The 17,266-nt window shown below is 43.1% G+C and overlaps 1 protein-coding gene across 2 annotated transcripts in view; it reads right to left on the reverse strand.

Annotated features, from left to right (window-relative positions):
• vti1a (vesicle transport through interaction with t-SNAREs 1A) overlaps window positions 1-17,266 on the reverse strand; it is a 184,457-nt gene that overhangs the window by 110,996 nt on the left and 56,195 nt on the right. For both annotated transcript variants that reach the window (XM_080455882.1, XM_080455883.1), the window contains exon 5: window positions 12,786-12,870. In XM_080455882.1, the coding sequence (XP_080312008.1) occupies window positions 12,786-12,870 (85 nt within the window). The remainder of the gene's footprint in view (window positions 1-12,785; window positions 12,871-17,266) is intronic.

Here is a 17,266-nt window from a genome sequence, read left to right on the forward strand (position 1 = left end):
GCTCAAGGGCGCGGCCTATCTACCGAACGGTAGAATGCACGGGTGGAATTTTCCCCTGGATTGAGCCAGCCAGCCAGCCAGCCAGCCAGGCGGCCGGCGTTGCCATCCACTATGCACGTCACTTCATTTATATGGGAGTCAAACTGTTTGCACTGCCAAGGTTATGTTCTTTTAACGGGTGTGGTGGTGGTGGTGGGGGTGGTGGCGGGACAGAGAAAGAAGTTTCAAGCAACTTAGAATTCTGACGAGCGCCTCTGCCAACTGTGATTTCCATAAGAAGGGAGGGAAAGGTGTGAAATTGTTGAGGACAGTTCTTGAACGTGTACACATTTGTGTCCCTGTGGCATTAAAAAATAAAGAAAATGTGGCACTTTACACAACACAGACATTTTCGCTCATCAGAAAAACAGAGGACGATATGTCTTTAGTTGATGATTTTGCTGGCACAATATGGGCATCCTATATGGACGAGAATTCAAGCATCGACACATTACTAGTTCCCCTCCGTAGCGACATTCTCATGAAAGGACCGAGCCTACAGAATATAAAACATCACCACAACAAGCTCTGCTGCCGTGTCACAAACCTAAAGCAGCAAAAAATACAGCCAGGTTTGTCCTGTGGCCAATTTTTCTTTTTTTTTGCCCAAACCATGAGATGATGCACACACCATCCCCATCCCCAAAGTCACACAAAAAACACACACACACAGCACTCCTATGGATACCCCCCCAGGACAAAAAGCTTTACCATCCCACTGACTGGCAGATGGGGTGACCAGCTGACATCTCTGCACCGGCTCCGTTTCATGTTCCCCGGGTGTTCTGAAAACGGGGAGGCCTCCCCTTCTTCTCCTCCGACTCAGGCAAGGGGAAGGCCAAGGAGAAAGCTCCTTTGACTGGGGTTTGCGTGAGTGTGTGTGTGTGTGTGGGGGGGGGGGGGGGGTGGGGGGGTGTACCCGCTCCTCAGGGCTATACCACTGAGGAGGAGGCGCAGCGCGGACAGACGGAGAACGCTTCTGTGCTCACTGTCGTGGTTGTTTGTACAGTATAATTGTGGGTCTTGGCGGGGTGGCAGGGGGGGCTTCATAAAAAGGGGGGCTTGTGACTGCTATATTAGCCTTTCTAAAGCATACTTTATACTTCCGAAGTACGACTGTGTCGCGTTGGGCTAACTGTAGATCCGTTCTCTTAGGCAAGTGACACCCATTGTACGATGACCCCGTGTCCCTATTTTGGGCATGCCATCATAGGGGTAAATATTAACACGTTTTCAAAAATGTTCAAAGACATTAAAGAATTTTCCAAAAATAGAAATAGGGGCTTATGGAGGTGAATCAATTATTCATCATATATGGGAACTTGAATGTATCGTTACACCTCTGTATTACTGTACCTGCTGTTCGCCTTACTACTTCACTGTCAAAGTGGTGGCCACATGTTTGTGCCTGACAGCAGTTCTACAGTAAATGCAGGTGTGTGTGTGTGTATGACCTGTGACCAGTCACACACAGCACATAGACATTGTCTATGAAATTAACTCAAGGACCCCAACGGAAACAAGTCCGCAAGGACTTTTTTGGCCGGACCTTTTAGACAAAAGCATTATAAATGTAACTGTGTTGTTTTACATTCTTTTTGCCTAATAAAAATTTCAATCAATCAAAAACATTGAGTAAATAAAGGCCAACAACAAAGCACACGCGAGGCCATGCAGGTCTTAGTGGGAGCAGATGCTGACGTGCGGTTATTCATGCACACACACCTCTGGATGTACTTACTTTTACAAGCCATAGTAGTAGTACTACTAGTGTTAAGTTTTGTATTACGTTGGCAACAAAAATGTTGCACGTGCGGGTGTGTGTGTGTGTGTGTGTGTGTGTGTGTGTGTGTGTGTGTGTTTACAAATAGGGCTGGGCTAATTTCCACCAAATGTCAATATCGTGGGGATGACTCTTGGTGCTTTCACTAAAATATTGACACAATGAGTAATTTGATAAATAATCATTGGTGATGCCTATATAATGACTAAGTGGGTAAAGGCAAATAAAAGAACAGCTTTTGCCTCACTGTTCTGGCGGGGCAAGTTCAGAACAACGATGACATCACTTAACCCATTAAGGCCTGAGGTTCCGATTCTACAAAATGTTTTTTGAAAAAACTTATGTTGCTGTGTCAGTGGTTTTCAAACTTTTTCATGTCAAGGACCCCCAAAATGATATGTATTTGGCCGCCGACCCCCATCTCAAAATATTTTGTTCCAGGGACCCCCAGAAGCAAAGATTCAAGTTAAAAATGTTCGCTTTAAAACAATATATATTCAAAGATTTGCACAAATGTTCACGATTTTTCAAAAATAGCAGATCCACAAGCTCGTAGCGCGGCACTCAGTAATTTAAACAATGTTATGATTGTGTATTGTAATTAATAGATCGATTTTCACAAATTCCAGAAATTCCACTTGGTACATAGAAAAAACAAGGCCTTTTGTTCTGAATACTGCGTCTGAGAATTGAAGAGGTAATAATGAGTTTTTAATTGTTGACCAGAGGTGGACAAAGTACTCAACTCCAGTACTTGAGTCAAAGTATAGACACTCCTCGTCAAATATTACTCCACTACATTACATTTACTCCAAAGGAGTACTGTAGTGGGAGTAAAGAACACACTTTTAAAAATAAAAGTACCCAAAACTAAAAATTACAAAGAATATTTTCTTTTTAATATCAATGCATTTGCTCTATTAAAATGTAGACATTTCCCCCCAAATTCAAAGATTTGTCCCTCCCAAAAAAATCATAATCATGAAAATAACAGATCTACAAGCTCACAGCACGTCACGATGCGCCGTGTTGTGAGCTTGAAGATCGGCTACTTTCATTATATTTTAAATAGGTCTTGAGTGGTTAATTCATAATGTGCTTTTCCCCTTCCTATAAATGTAGTGGGGTCAAAAGTACAATATTTGTATTTGAAATGTGGGGCAGTACAAGTATCAAAAAATACAAATAATCGAGTAAAGTACAGATACTCCAAATGTAAGTACAGTACTCAAGTAAATGTACCATGTTACTGTCCACCACTGATGTTGACATGGGATCTGTCACAGGTATTGGTGTTTGTTGTGAGAGTCATGAGCCTGATGCTACCTACCTGCCTCATACTGACCAAAACTCATTCCTACACTCTTCGAAATGGAATACGCCAATCACATCCATGAAGAAAAAAAACTGGGTGCACATGTTACAATTTATAGGTTTATTATAGGATATTATTGTGGTTAATCAACCTTCAACGGTGATAAATCAAAACCCTCTAATTTACAAAATAAACTTCTAATCAACCAGTGTCCCAAGATGAACCTGAATAGGAAATTAGATAAAGCTCACATTGTATCTGTTTTTCTAACTGAGCCAAATTCTCCCCAATTTAGTATTTCAATTTTAATGTCACACGCTACATACACAATTTTGCATGCTATAACTTATAGCTCGCCACAGAAAATCAATGGGACCACTTGCATTCAAAATGCCAAGAGCAGACAGCTTAGAAGTAAGCTAATATTAATTACCCCTCGTTCCTAGGAGCTTGTTAAATCTCAAATGCTATCTGCAAGGCTATGGGAGATGTAATTGATTAAGCCACTGTTTGGAAAAGATTAGTTGTTTCTTAGGACAGGCAATGTTCCCTTTCACCCTTCTGGTCATAATCAGCCATGTTGTTACACACACACACCCCCCTTCTCTCTCTCTCTTTCTGTCTCACTCTTCAGACACTGTTTAAGTTGGTGGGAAAAGACAGCGCTATCTGACTGAAAGATCCAGACACATTCGTTTTTTCTCTGTGGTAGTTTAATTGGACGCCAGAGCATAATAAATTTCAAGAAGGAAAATGTCAATAACAGCCACAAAAAAATCACTTTCTGTTAAGCTTTTAATGTGATGGGACTTTCAACGGAAACTTAAACCTCCACCTCCACTGATTCTGTGCTGTAAAAAAGCTACAATATGTCTATATTATAATATACAGTACATCTATATCACATCACTGCCAAATGCAATTTGCCCTCCAAAAATGAAATTGTATGATTCCACAAAAGCTTTTTCCTATTGGAAAAAGGGAAAATGTTATGGGGAATCTTTAACAAATTCACTATATCAGCATGTGGACATGCTGTATATAAAAAGCACCAGTGCAAGGCAGATTTTGCCAATAGCACTGACAGAAACAGTGCTGATATGCTGTGAACACATCAAGACACTTCTTGTACTGAACAACTAACAGAATGGCTATTATGGGTAGCAGCAGTGTAGACGCAGAAGCCTCAGCATCAATATCTGTCCATTCCATGTTTGTTCCTTCCCAAGTCCTTTACTTTATGTTGCTGCATTTGCCTATAGAGCCCCATCCCCACTGGAAGGCAACATTGCCAATGTCGAGTGCCTCAGAAAAATTGTCTGTTGCTTGACACATTTCCAACACGATGCACTAGCTAGTGATAATTTGACTCAAAGTCAGGTTGTCGTTACCGCCGTGCATCATATTGTACAGTAGGTGTTTTTGCCTCCATGCTCAGATCAGTGATATGATAACTGGAACTCGCAAAAAAAATTAAGGCAGTATGCTTGCTAAATAAAAGCCAAAGTGGGGCTTTCGCTTTTGTTGAACCAAAAAAAGAAAAAGGGAGGGTTTAGTAAATAGTGTTTACAAATAAAATAAAAAGGAAATTACTGCTACAAATAATGACGGATGTTATTTCTCCTGCAAAGCCGCGTTCTGTCTCCCTCCCCTATAGCTGCTGTTAAAAACGCTTTCTCATTTTCACCCACCCTTCAATCCACTGTCAACCCCGTGTGTCGTTCCTCAGCACAGAATTAATATTTCTGATAGACGGCGAGGTGGCACAAACCCAAGCCCCCCCCCCCCCCCCCCCGTCTCTTCATTTCACTTCTTTTTATTATTTCAATCCCTTCTTTTGTTTTGTTTTTATAATTCAATGCCTCAGTGGTACTAGGGGGCTCTTTAAATCGCCCATGGGGGCCCATAGTCCCCACTTTTGTCTCCCGTTTCCTTCTGAAACCGTGTTTCTTTAACCCCACGCCGCTCTCCTCAGTTGTTGTCTCTCTCGCTCTTTTCTCTCTCTCTCTCTCTTTGCCATCGCTCCCCCCCCCCTCCCTCCATCTCTTTTCTGTGTCAGCCAGAGGTCAATGCTACACTTTTTCTTGTGCGTTCAGGAAGGCAGGGGGTATCTTTCTAGTTATTATGACCCCAAAATAGCGACAACAAAAAAAAGAAATAAGCCGATTTGAGGTTGCCAATAAGCTGTCTTTTAAGATATAGTGGCAGAATATTACGTAGCAACTGGAAGGTGTTTAGGACTTTGAGATAAGGATGGAACCTATTTAGAACTACATACAACCTTATCAATGCATCATTTGGTGTGCAGTTTAATGAGAATATGGACTGAAAAAAAGTTATACTTTAGATCAATCTCCAGCATAGGAATGTTTTATTGAACATGTGCTAAAAAATATATATACATTTGCGTTTAATTTGAGCTATAAACATGTGATCCTATGTTCTTAACTGGAAAACCCTTTTTCTTTGTAAAGTTGTCTGATGTTCAACGGAGCCGGCAAGCACCAATGAGCTTTCATGTTGGATCATTACTTAAAGCGTCTAGATATGTTGATATAATCCCGAGCTTTGTTGGAGCAAATAATTGACTAAAGGTCTAATTACAGGAGAATCCAGTGTATTCTGTTAATGCTAGTGATCTCTGGTAGCGCTCACTGCGCGGACACAGGCGCATGCTAGAGCCTCTAACTGGGAGGGCCCCTCTAAAGCGGGGGCTTTTCTCTGCAGTCAAGAATCTGTTTGTAGCGACAGGTTAGTGTTGCCGCACGCAAACACCTCTATCAATGCATTCTGATATGGCTGCCATTGCTGGAGCCCCACTTAACTTAAGCTAACATCGTGATTCCAGCGACAAACACCTGCGGATGCACTGGGGAAAAACACAGACGCGGGCAAACAGCGGCACGCACGCACGCACACACACAGACACACACACAAACCACACACTCAAGTATGTTGGTTCAGCTCTTCCATTGAGGGTCCGTATGCTAGCTGGCTATTGTGCGCGGGTCCGGGCCCTTTTGTCTGTGCAAGCTGAAGCTGGCGATTGCACCTTAGCTACCGCAGTTCAAGCGTAAACAGTGTTTTCATTGCGACCGCGATATACACTGTTGCCAGTGGACCCCTAAATCCTCGGGAACAGCTGAGTCCTATGGTGTCAAAGATAATGGCGATTTATTGCAATGCGAAGCTTTCCCCACATCCCCCTTTCCAATTGGCCGCACCCCCACCACCCCCCCCCCACCCTCCTCCTCCCTCAAACAGATTAAAATTAAGCCGTAAACATGTGAGGACAGAATTAGCACATTTAGCGAGTCTCCTCTTCCCACATTCCATTTTCGCAGCGCCGCGGCTGATCCCCGGCAGCCGAACGCGGGTGCAATTTTAATGACTCGCGCCGTTTTTGAAGTCCACATGAAAAAAAGAGACGCTCGCCGTTTGTGGCGGCGCTAGATATGGCTAGGCCGCGGCCGGCCGTGATTGGGGGGAGTGCGTGTGTGTGAATGTGTGTGTGTGTGTGTGGTGGTGGGGGGGGGGGGGGGGCACACGCTGCCGCCGACTCGGACTCCGGGCCCTTCGATAGGATCGGTGTCATTTTCCTCTCCACGATAAGACGCCTTGCTGACAAGGCCCGATTAGGAGAGAAAAAATCATTATTGCGACGCCTTTCATCCGCCGGGGGGCTTTGCCGATAAACAGCTCACCCGTGGGTAGATTTTCTGAGAGCAAAATGTTATACGTTGGAGCATATATTTATTTTTTCCGGAAATATAGTTTCAAGCTAAATTATGGGATTTATTTTTATAATTAGTTTCTCTTTTTTCCTTGGTTAAAAAAAAGACGACAAGCTCCTCCCCTAAAAATGTGTTTCATAACAGACCTCCTTTCTCCTCGGCAGTAAAAGTCGAGCTGTGAAATATTTAAAGTCGAGGCTCTAAGCCTCATTAATCAAACAATTATTGAATAACTTCCATTATTCTTTTTGAAACACAATACATTCAGTTTTTATCAGCCCATGAAAAAGCTAAACCATTTATTATTCTATACCTCAAGGAAATCCACTTTAGCAAACTGTCCTTATAAAAAAGACATTTAAAAAGAACTCACTGAAATATTCAGAATACACTGTAGAACAGTGAATATAGAAAAAAAACTAAAAAGAGTAGTGAGAGGAAGATCCAACTGTATGTTAATATGAAACAAAAAAGTATTCACTGTGGCAGTCTATGTAATCATTTGAGTCATTTATGCATAAATTATGCATTTATGACTTATATTTCAGCAAATCATTAAGTATATACTGTATATAAGGGAAATAACACTATTACATTACCGTTTGTAAATTTACAATTGATAGGACCGCAAATAATATTTTCATAAATATCTGTATAAAACATGCTATTTAAATATATATATATATTTAAACATAATTAGCTGTCCTCATTATTCAGCAATAATAAAAACAGAGAAAAACATTAATGATAAAGAATATAGTTCAAAATTAAAAAACAAACAAAAATGTATTAACACGTAATGTCATTATTAATTATAAATCCTAATTAATTGTATCTTTACAGTGCATTAATTTCAAATAGGAAAACTAAATCGACAAGCCAAGTGCGGTGCTTAAAATAACTCCTCTCTAAATATAGCTTTTATTATGTCATAATATCCTAAGTGCTCGCCATCAGGGTTTGAAGAGCGAGCGTCACACTTTGGTGCCCGGCACCAAAAGAACCATCAGGACTTGATCTTTAGAGGGAAGGAGGCAAGAGAAATAAAGCGAGTGGGAGAGAGAAAACAGAGAAAGCGCGTATAAAGATGGAGAGGGAGAGATAGAGAGAGAGTGTCGGGGACAAGCAGAAACACTGTGTTACTGGGCCACTCCAGCGCCCATGGACTCCCAGCAAGTCTCAAAGCCACGCTCCGCTTCAAAAGGGAGCCGAGAACCGTTTCTTTTTCTCTTTTTTTTTTATGTTTACAAAACATATTTATTTATTTATCTTGCCTCCCCCCCCTCCTCCTCCTCCCCCAATCATTTATCTATTTATTTCTCGCTGTCCCCGGCGCCCCGTGCTCTGCCGCTGGAAATCGCGTTTGACGTCGACGGCGGCAGCGACGACCGCCGCTCGCCCTCCCCTTCTTTTTCCCCCCTCTCTCGCTTTTAATACCACTGCAGTTGCAAATCAAACCCGCTCTAAAACAAATTGATGTACTCTTTAATATAGTTGTCACATCATCACAGGGTCCTCGTGCGTCTGCCTTGGTGACAACTGCAGGGCTGCTTAGCTTAGCCTGGCGATGGCTTTGCCGCTTTGTTGGTCGCTTCAATGATTTATCACAAAAAGAGAGAGAGGGAGATCGCAAGAGTGGGAGAAGAGAGAGGGGGGAGAGAGAGAGAGAGCGAGACAGAGAGAGAGAGAGAAAGAAAGGCCCTGGATCTCGATTGAGTCATTGGCACCTTTGATTGACAAGGTCTAATCAGCTTATCTCTGTGTGCTAATAAAGTTGATGGCCTGCGGTGCATGCTCTCTACCTGGCATGGCGTGAACTTTGGGCTAGCCGGGGGACCCTGGGGGCCGGGCCCCGACCCTCTCTGCTTATCTAAACGGGGCTGAAATCAATCCCTAATGAGCTGTTTTCATTTTCCACCATCGATTTGCTGCATGGGCCCCCGACGCCAGGGCCCGGCAGCCTGGGAAGCGAACTCGGACTTGTCGCCAACCTCCTTTAAAATGCAGAGTAGCATCTTTCTTTCTTTTTTTCTTCTTTTTTTTTTCAGCCGCATCTCTTTGTTTGGCCTGCTGAGTTTCATTTGTGTGTGTGTGTGTGTGTGTGTGTGTGTGTGTGTGTGTGTGTGTGTGTGTGTGTGTCTGTGCGCGTGTGCGTGTGTGTCTACTGAACTTTCATGGAGGGAAATGTGTTTTCAAAAGGCATTCATCCAACATCTGCCAATCTAAGTTCATTGATTTGTTAAACCAAATGCTTACGAAATAGGTCCAAACAAGGGGATGATTTCATAGCCTTAAAAATTATCACAGTACTCTTAACAACAAATTCCGATCTACAAGCGCGATGTGATGCGTGTGAGCTTGTAGATCGCCTATGTTTGCTGTTCATAGTACTCACCGTACGGGCTTAAGTGGTTAAATATTATTAACCAATGTTAAAAAAATAATAATAAACAGCCAGCATTAATAGTCCTCCCTCATCCCTGTGTGCTCTAGCTCTCAGCACACTATGATAGTAATGACTGATGAATGATATATTAATATGTATAAATGTACGGAGAGTCAAATGTAAGGCAAGAGTAGGTGTTGACAATGACCTAAATTATCATACATCTCAACAGCACCATCAGTAGAGGGTATTCTCTATTGACACCATGAAGCATCTTGCATTTATTGCGATTCACAGTGTTCTGGTGCTACAGCCTAACTGTAAACAAAAAACAAGCGACACAAAGTAACGTGCAAATTCGCTTTGCTGTAAAAGCAGCTCCAAAGCAGTGCAATGTCGACCTGCGTATAACACTCAACACTCAAGCTCTTCAATGGGTTATAATCAAAAAAGGGAGAACGCTAATCACTGCAAACTCGCGTGTCTTATCTGACATGCCATCTGCTTCTAAACAAGCAATCATAAATCATTCAAAATCATGGCATGCCTTTGATATAAGGCAAGTCCTGCCTTGGCATTTTGGGCCTCTCAGACACCCGTGACTCAAATGCGTTTAAATTGGGTAACTGCTTATACCCTCCCTCTCGGTTTAAGGCCGTCTTTTAACTGGGCTAGCCCTTGCATCAGCATGTCGCTGCGCCTGGGCTTTTAACTCGGTGCCCTCCACTAACGAAGTTCTATACTTTATTTATGAGACAAACAGAGAGCAGTGGTTCTCGGGGGCGCATGTGGCATATAGCTCGGTGGCGTCCACACAGCCTCCTCCATATCCCTCTGAGGGCACTCGCTGCTTTTGGTTAAGCCTTTGTTTTACGCTAAACACAATGGAGATATAGGGGAATTTAAAAAAGAAAAAAAAGAAAAGAAAATTATACCGTACGAAGATTCATCAACTCTTAGAACAAAGAGCACACTTTTTTTTCCTCCTCCAGTAGCACCCTGGCTTTTTTTGTTCTTGGTCATTAAGAGATATATTGTCGATGTCAAAGTGAACGGTGGGCAAAGCGAAAGTTGGAACGCCATTTCTTTGTTCAGGATCTTAAAAAAAACTGTCCTTAAGTCCCCCAACCCCCTCCTCCTGTTGGTCAATTACAGTGCTTAAAAGGGCCACCGTGTCATCGCGGGATTGGAATGCAACTTTGAATTACCGCGAAATAACGACACACAACTGCTCTTTGCTAAAACGGCGGCGCTTAGAAGTCTGTGGAGAGTCGAGGTTTGTGGCGAGGAAAGTATTTACGCTACGACTACAGAAACAAATGTCTGATTGGACAAACACTTAATGCTCCAATTATTTCAGTTTAACCTCTTCTGATGCCACAACTGTATCTGAAAACCCAAAGCTTATCGGGGGAAACAATTGCCGATGCCACTTTCGTAATGTGTGTGAATAAAGGGCTTTTTTATTTGCGAGCGCACGAGAGAGGAATTAAATGAGCTCTTTGTTGAACTATAAAAGTAAACCATTTAAAAGCTTGCAAAGAAACGGATCCGAAGCCCTTAGTGCACTGTAGTCTCTCTGTACAATAAACAATATAACAGGACTATGATCTAAATGGAGTGGGATTTCCTGCCCGTGTCTGGAAGTGTTGTGATGATGAGCTGTTGTTGAGATACTCACTAGAATAAATACACAGTATGGGGACAGGGCCAGAGAGGAGCACTAATATTCATGGACTAGGCGAGGGAAGCGTTATTATAAGAAAGATAAACGGGAGACAAATTACTGACCAAAAGGACTTGGGGAACACCTGTCCTTTGGATGGATATAGCTTCTTGTTGTCCTATGCTGTGTGTGTGTGTGTGTGTGTGTGTGTGTGTGTGTGTGTGTGTGTGTGTCTTCCTTGAATGTTTGAATGTGAGACAATGATGCATAGTAGTAGGCTTTTAGGGGTCTGGCCGGTATGGCCGTATATTCCTTGCGTCTCTGCGGTTTTCTTCCCTGGCTGTGACCCCGCAGCCTTCACCATTTCAGGTTGTGCATCTGAGCGGAGGGCTGGTATCGACAGCGGGCGAAGGAGAGGGGGGGGGGTCGTGGATTAAACACGCAGGGGCAAAGCTTCCCCGCCACAGCCCCAAATACGCCCCACACAGCTGGTGCGGGCCAAGCCAAGTGTTTGGAAACCTGAGGCTGGGATAAACGGACATTGTTCTCAGGTTGCTGCGCACACAGCGGATGAGACGGGCCACCGGTGACAGGAGGGTCAAGGGGCAACGCAGTCATCATAGGGGGGGAAACGCCGGGACCGGGAGGAACTGAGAACTGTTAGTCCATGGCCCATTTCTTTTAACACCAACCAGGCAAGTATGACAAAAACATCAAACCCAGCCACTCGACTGAAAGATATGACTGGGGTGGAATCAAAAATCCGGGCTGTTGCAGAATTTGACACACTGGAGAAATCGGGATGGCACCGTGCTGCTTGGATCAGCCAAGACAAATGAAACAACATTTTTAAGCAGGGAATGCAGATTGTATTTATGAATTTTTGCGAGTGCGACTTAGAGGGGAAACATCAAAAGTCGGCGGTCTGTGCGCAAACTCCTTCCTGAACTTGAATTATTAAATCTGTCGATGTCGCACATGCTCAGCCACCCCGCCATTATAGTGTAAATTGACAAACTTTTTCAAAAATACAGCGGAAGCCGCAGAAAAGCCAGTTGATACTTCAAGAATGAGCTTTGATACCTCTCTGAGGAATACCATACACTGTGCCTCCATAATGTGACTGTCAGGAAGGAAGGAAGAGCAGGGGTAGAAAAAAAAAAAGAAACGCTAACTGGTTAAATCTATTTAAGATCCAAATGAGCTTTTCTTTTCCTATTCAAAGATGAAAACTAACCTTGATAATGAGACGAAACAATACATGATTCTGTGTGTGTTATTATGGACGATTTATTTAGACAGCAATATTGTATCCCCCCCCCCTTCTCAGAATTAGGAACTTCTGGAGGAACGCTGACGTTGTTGTTTTTTTCTTCCATGGACCCCCTGTCTGTGTGCTATAAAAACATATACACACACACACACACACACACACACACACACACACACACACACACATATATACGTAAACACACAGCCAGGCGGATGCATGAATTTTCTTCGGGAGCAGAGCGAGGAGATGTGGCGCCCGATCTGTCGCCTGTACACCTCTCTCTCTCTCTCTCTCTCTCACCTTTGATGTGCTCCTGAAAATGTCACCCATCGTCAAGGCGGGAGGTTTTTCTCCTTTTTTTCTCTCTCTCTCTCTCTCTCTCTCTCTCTCTCCCTCTATCTACCTCCCCCCCTCCCCGCCTTCTCCTCCTCCACCCCACCCTCTCCACCTCGCATATGAGCAAGACAATTTGCTGTCGCTCACTCACCCACACCGCTATCTCTCATATACCCGCACCGCCACCAACCAACCTCAACCCCCCCCCCCCCCCATTCCCTGATCCAATCCCCGAAACGGCGGCACGCATTACCTGTTTCTACCGCTATCTGGTAGCCGGCCTCCAGTCTCCGCGATGACCTTTCCAGCTTCTCTGTGTTGTCCAACAGATGTGCTCTCTGCAACAAAATGGAAGAGAGAGAGAGAGAGAAAAAAAACATTTAAAAAAATAAATAAAAACAAAACAAAAAAAAGATTGTGAAAGCCCCAGGGAGCATTTCAGAGAAACATCTCAACAGTCACCAAAACACAACAACACAGCCAGATTGGCTGAGACCCGTCTTCGGGGGCGACAGTTACATGCTGATGGGATACCAAACACATGACAACGTGAAATGGGTTAAGCCTGGGTTTATGGTTTGTCTTACGGAGGTGTCGTTGCTCACTGACAATAGCTTGTAGATCTGCTGTTTATTATTATAAATAAAATACATGCTTTATTTATTGTTATACTGTAAATTAAGCATCGTCGCTGCCATGGCTCAGACATGAAAACTAGAGGCATGCAAGGTTCCAACCTCCCCTCTCCTCCACAATTGTTTAAACCATTTAAGGCATTATGTTACACTACATTGTATGACATGTTGCACAAAACAGCCATTCTACAAGCTTACGACGAATCATGGTGAGACGCATTGAAAGCGTATAGATCTCATTTTATTTTGAAAATATTTCAAAATAATTACATGCCCAAAATAGGGAGGCCAGTTTGAATATGGTTAATTGAGATACTCTCTCCTCCTCATCTTCGTCTCACAGCTCCAAAAATCACTTCACATTTTGCACTGAGGGCAAAGTTGAGGTTGGCGGTCCACGCTAATTGAGACTTAATACGTTTTCAATTGCAGCTTTCATGGAAAGGATAAAGAAGAGGGGGGGGAATGGAACAAATGGCCATGTCTTAAGGTGATGGTTTCCAAATTGAGGAGGTATTACTGGGAGTTAAAAATCAAATCTGTATACCAGCTCTATTCATAATGTTATGGAAGATAAGTACCTGAATATTCCAACAAAGACCCCTGCTGTAAGCACATTCATGGCCACAGCTAGAGGTTAGTACAAATTGACGGTTAGCGGGTGCAGGATCCTTGACCAACACATGCTGCCTGACACACAAAAGCTGTGTTTTAATACATCTGCTATCAATGACAACAACACGTCTACATTGTTCAACCACCCCACTGTTAACTTTCAAAACGTGTATTTCCACATCGGCTCCAATGAAAAGGGACAACATCCATTGAGCTGCAAGGTTCCCCCAAACAAAAAACCCTTTCAAACCCCCACAGTGTGTATGCGCGGCCAAGTCAACGACAACACCTATTTGACCTGCTAAGCAAAAGCAGAGCTTATAGATGGGAGATGTAATCATTTTTCTTTAAGGATACAAAATACTTTTTTTTAATAAGAGAGATGAACAGGAGACTTTTTTTTTTCTTCTCCATGATACAACCGTTAGCAAATGAACTCAACAGCCCCACTAGAACTTGAAGTTCTGTAACGGAGCAAAACAGTATTTCATGATACATGACTCAGGGAACATCTCCCAAAGTCTGCCTATGTTGGCTTATTCATAGCCATCAACAATTGACAAGGCTGCCCATTGAAAACGCGGAGTTCTGAGAGCATACTGAGGGTTGCGCGTTGTATCATAAATAATCGAGCGAGCAATTGGATCACTTTTCAAAGATGCAGTTATTTGTATAGTATCAAGGTGCTAGCTCTTGTATCACAAGCAAGAGGGAACGTCAACCAATGCTACAGTCGTTCTAGCGATACCAAAGCAAAGATGCATTGGTTTTTCTTCTCTGCTGCTACAGATACTGACGAGTAAAAGGTTGGATCTGTAAACTGACAGCCTTGAGTTTGGTCTCTTGTTTCAAACATCTATGAATGGGACATTATGGGCGTTCTTTCACCGCATGTGCATCTCAGCACAGAATCGCTTTTACTTTGTATCAACGAGCGTAGACTGTTACACACACGTGACATATTGTCACTGTCGGGGAGAAACCTTGTATCCCCACATTTCATCTTTTTAAAAATAAATTAACGGCCTATTTCATACTAATGCTATTTTTGTATATATATATATATATATTGAAAATATTTGAACTTTTTACGTTTGCCTGTAATGACATGCCAAAATACGGACAGCAGGTTGAATAAGGTTAAGCCTGTCTGTAGGCTTAAATATTTAACTAATGACAGGTCTTACAAGAGCTTGAGACTAAATAATAATTACATTGGATCCAATAGAACACAGGTTATTTTTTTCCATTTCATGAAAAGTAAGAGTTTTGGACATCGAACCGACAGCGACGATTTGCAACAAGTGTACAGGTCCAACGCTTGCTTTTCAAACCTCACGGTTCATTCAGTTTCATGTCATCATTACATATTATGACGACAAAAGGAATGGACAGTTATTCAAGGGTTATTCACCGCTTGAACACGCGCTCAGACAAGGATCTATTTGAAACTAGACGTTAAATGTACATGACCTGACATATTTGGCAAAACATCACCTTCTATAACCTGACCTCATTTGCATGTCCATGGGGAAGGTTTATAGAACAAAGACTGCCACGGTAAGGCTGTGCATGTGAATTTTTTGGATGGCCCTTTTAACCACTTAAACCCTATATACTTTGTTGACTGGGGTCCCCCAGGGGTCTATACTAGGTCCCCTCCTTGTTTTTTTTTTACCTCTACACCAAATCTCTTCGCTGAATATAGCTAAGCTCACAAGGTGTCACGACTCAACGCGCTGTGAGCTTGTAGATCTGCTATTTTCGCCGAATGTTTGCCTGACACACCCCAGAACAGGGACATAGGCTAATGTGTGGCTAACATGCCATGATAAACAAGTGATCATAGGCAACTTACATTCTACCCTTAACCCATTAAGACTGGGAACGCATCATATTTAGATTTTCAAAAATTCAAAAAAACAAAAATAGCAGATATACAAGCTCGTACAGCGGCACCGAGTGCTGTGCTATGAGCTTGTAGATCTGCCAAAAAATCGTGAACATTTGTGCAAATCTTTGAATAATATATTTTTTTGAAAAAACATATTATGCTTTAATAATAATTCTCAAACTTTTTCATGTCAAGGACCCCCAAAATGATATGTATTTGGCCGCGGACCCGCATGTTACAAATGTTCGCTTTAAAAAATATATATTCAAAGATTTGCACACATTTTCAAATTTTTTCCAAAAATAGCAGATCTACAAGCTCATATTTCACTCGGTGCCGCGCTATGAGCTTGTAAATCTGCTATTTCTGAATAGCCAAAGAAATCCAAAAATGACACAGATGCGTTCCCGGATTGAATGGGTTAAAAACAAGCACATTCCTTCTGAAAGGGGTTTACTGTACGTCTGTCATAGGAGCATAAGGGACATGGGGACGCAGTGGAATCTGAATCTGTCAAAAGTGTGTACCAGTTAATCACTCAGGAGAGAAAACAAAAGCACACAAATAAAGGAACGATGACACACTTTGCAAAGTTTGACAATCTGAGGGCGTGGGGGGAAGAGATTGATGGAGGAAGAGAGGGAGGAGACGAGAGTGATGGAGAGAAGAGAGGGATGGAGAGAAGAGAGGGATGGAGAGAAGAGAGGGATGGGGAGAAGAGAGTGACGGAGAGAAGAGAGGGATGGAGAGAAGAGAGGGATGGAGAGAAGAGATTGGTTGCGAAGAGAGGAAAGGGAGAGACGAGAGGGATGGGAGAGCAGAGAGTGATGGAGAAGAGGGGAAAGGAAGAGAAAAGAGGGAGGGAGAAGGGCGGGAGGGAGAGAAAAGAGGGAGGGAGAAGATAGGGAGGGGACAAGCTTGTCTTCTTCCTGTCTCTGCTGACAGATGTCATTTAAATTGCAGAGATGCTGTTTTAACCCTTTAAGACCTGAGGCAATTCTTAAAAATATTTTCTAAATCAGTAAACAGTTTTTTGAAAAAAAGAAAAAAAAAATGTTTACGATTTTTCAAAAATCGCAGATCTACAAGCTGTATATCTATGAGCTGTATATCTGCTATTTTTGAATAGCCCAAGAAATCTAAAGTGACACAGATGCGTTCCAGGTCTTAATGGGTTAATAGTGAAAGGGAAAGGGAGGGTGACGGATGACGGTCTGGCAGGATGGGCGGGTAGACGAGAGGATGGATGGATGGATGGATGGATGGATGGATGGGCGGACGGACAGACGGACAGACAGACGGTGGCTGGGCAGGTTGTTGTGTGGGCTGCCCGTCGCCAGGAAGGAATATGGCCGCCACGTGCTTGTGGTGTGTGTGTGTGTGTGTGTGTGTGTGTGTGTGTGTGTGTGTGTGTGTGTGTGTGTGTGTGTGTGTGTGTGTGTGTGTGTGTGTGTGTGTGTGTGTGATGTGTGAGTGCACTTGTGTGTGTGTGTTTTTTGTTTGTGTGTGTGTGTGTGTGTGTGTGTGTGTGTGTTGGGGGGGGGGGGGGCTGGAGGTAGTGGCAGTGGTGGCGGTGGTGGTGGGTGGCAG

This window comes from Gymnoscopelus braueri (assembly GCF_963280865.1).
Source record: "Gymnoscopelus braueri genome assembly, chromosome: 17".
NCBI lineage: Eukaryota > Metazoa > Chordata > Actinopteri > Myctophiformes > Myctophidae > Gymnoscopelus > Gymnoscopelus braueri.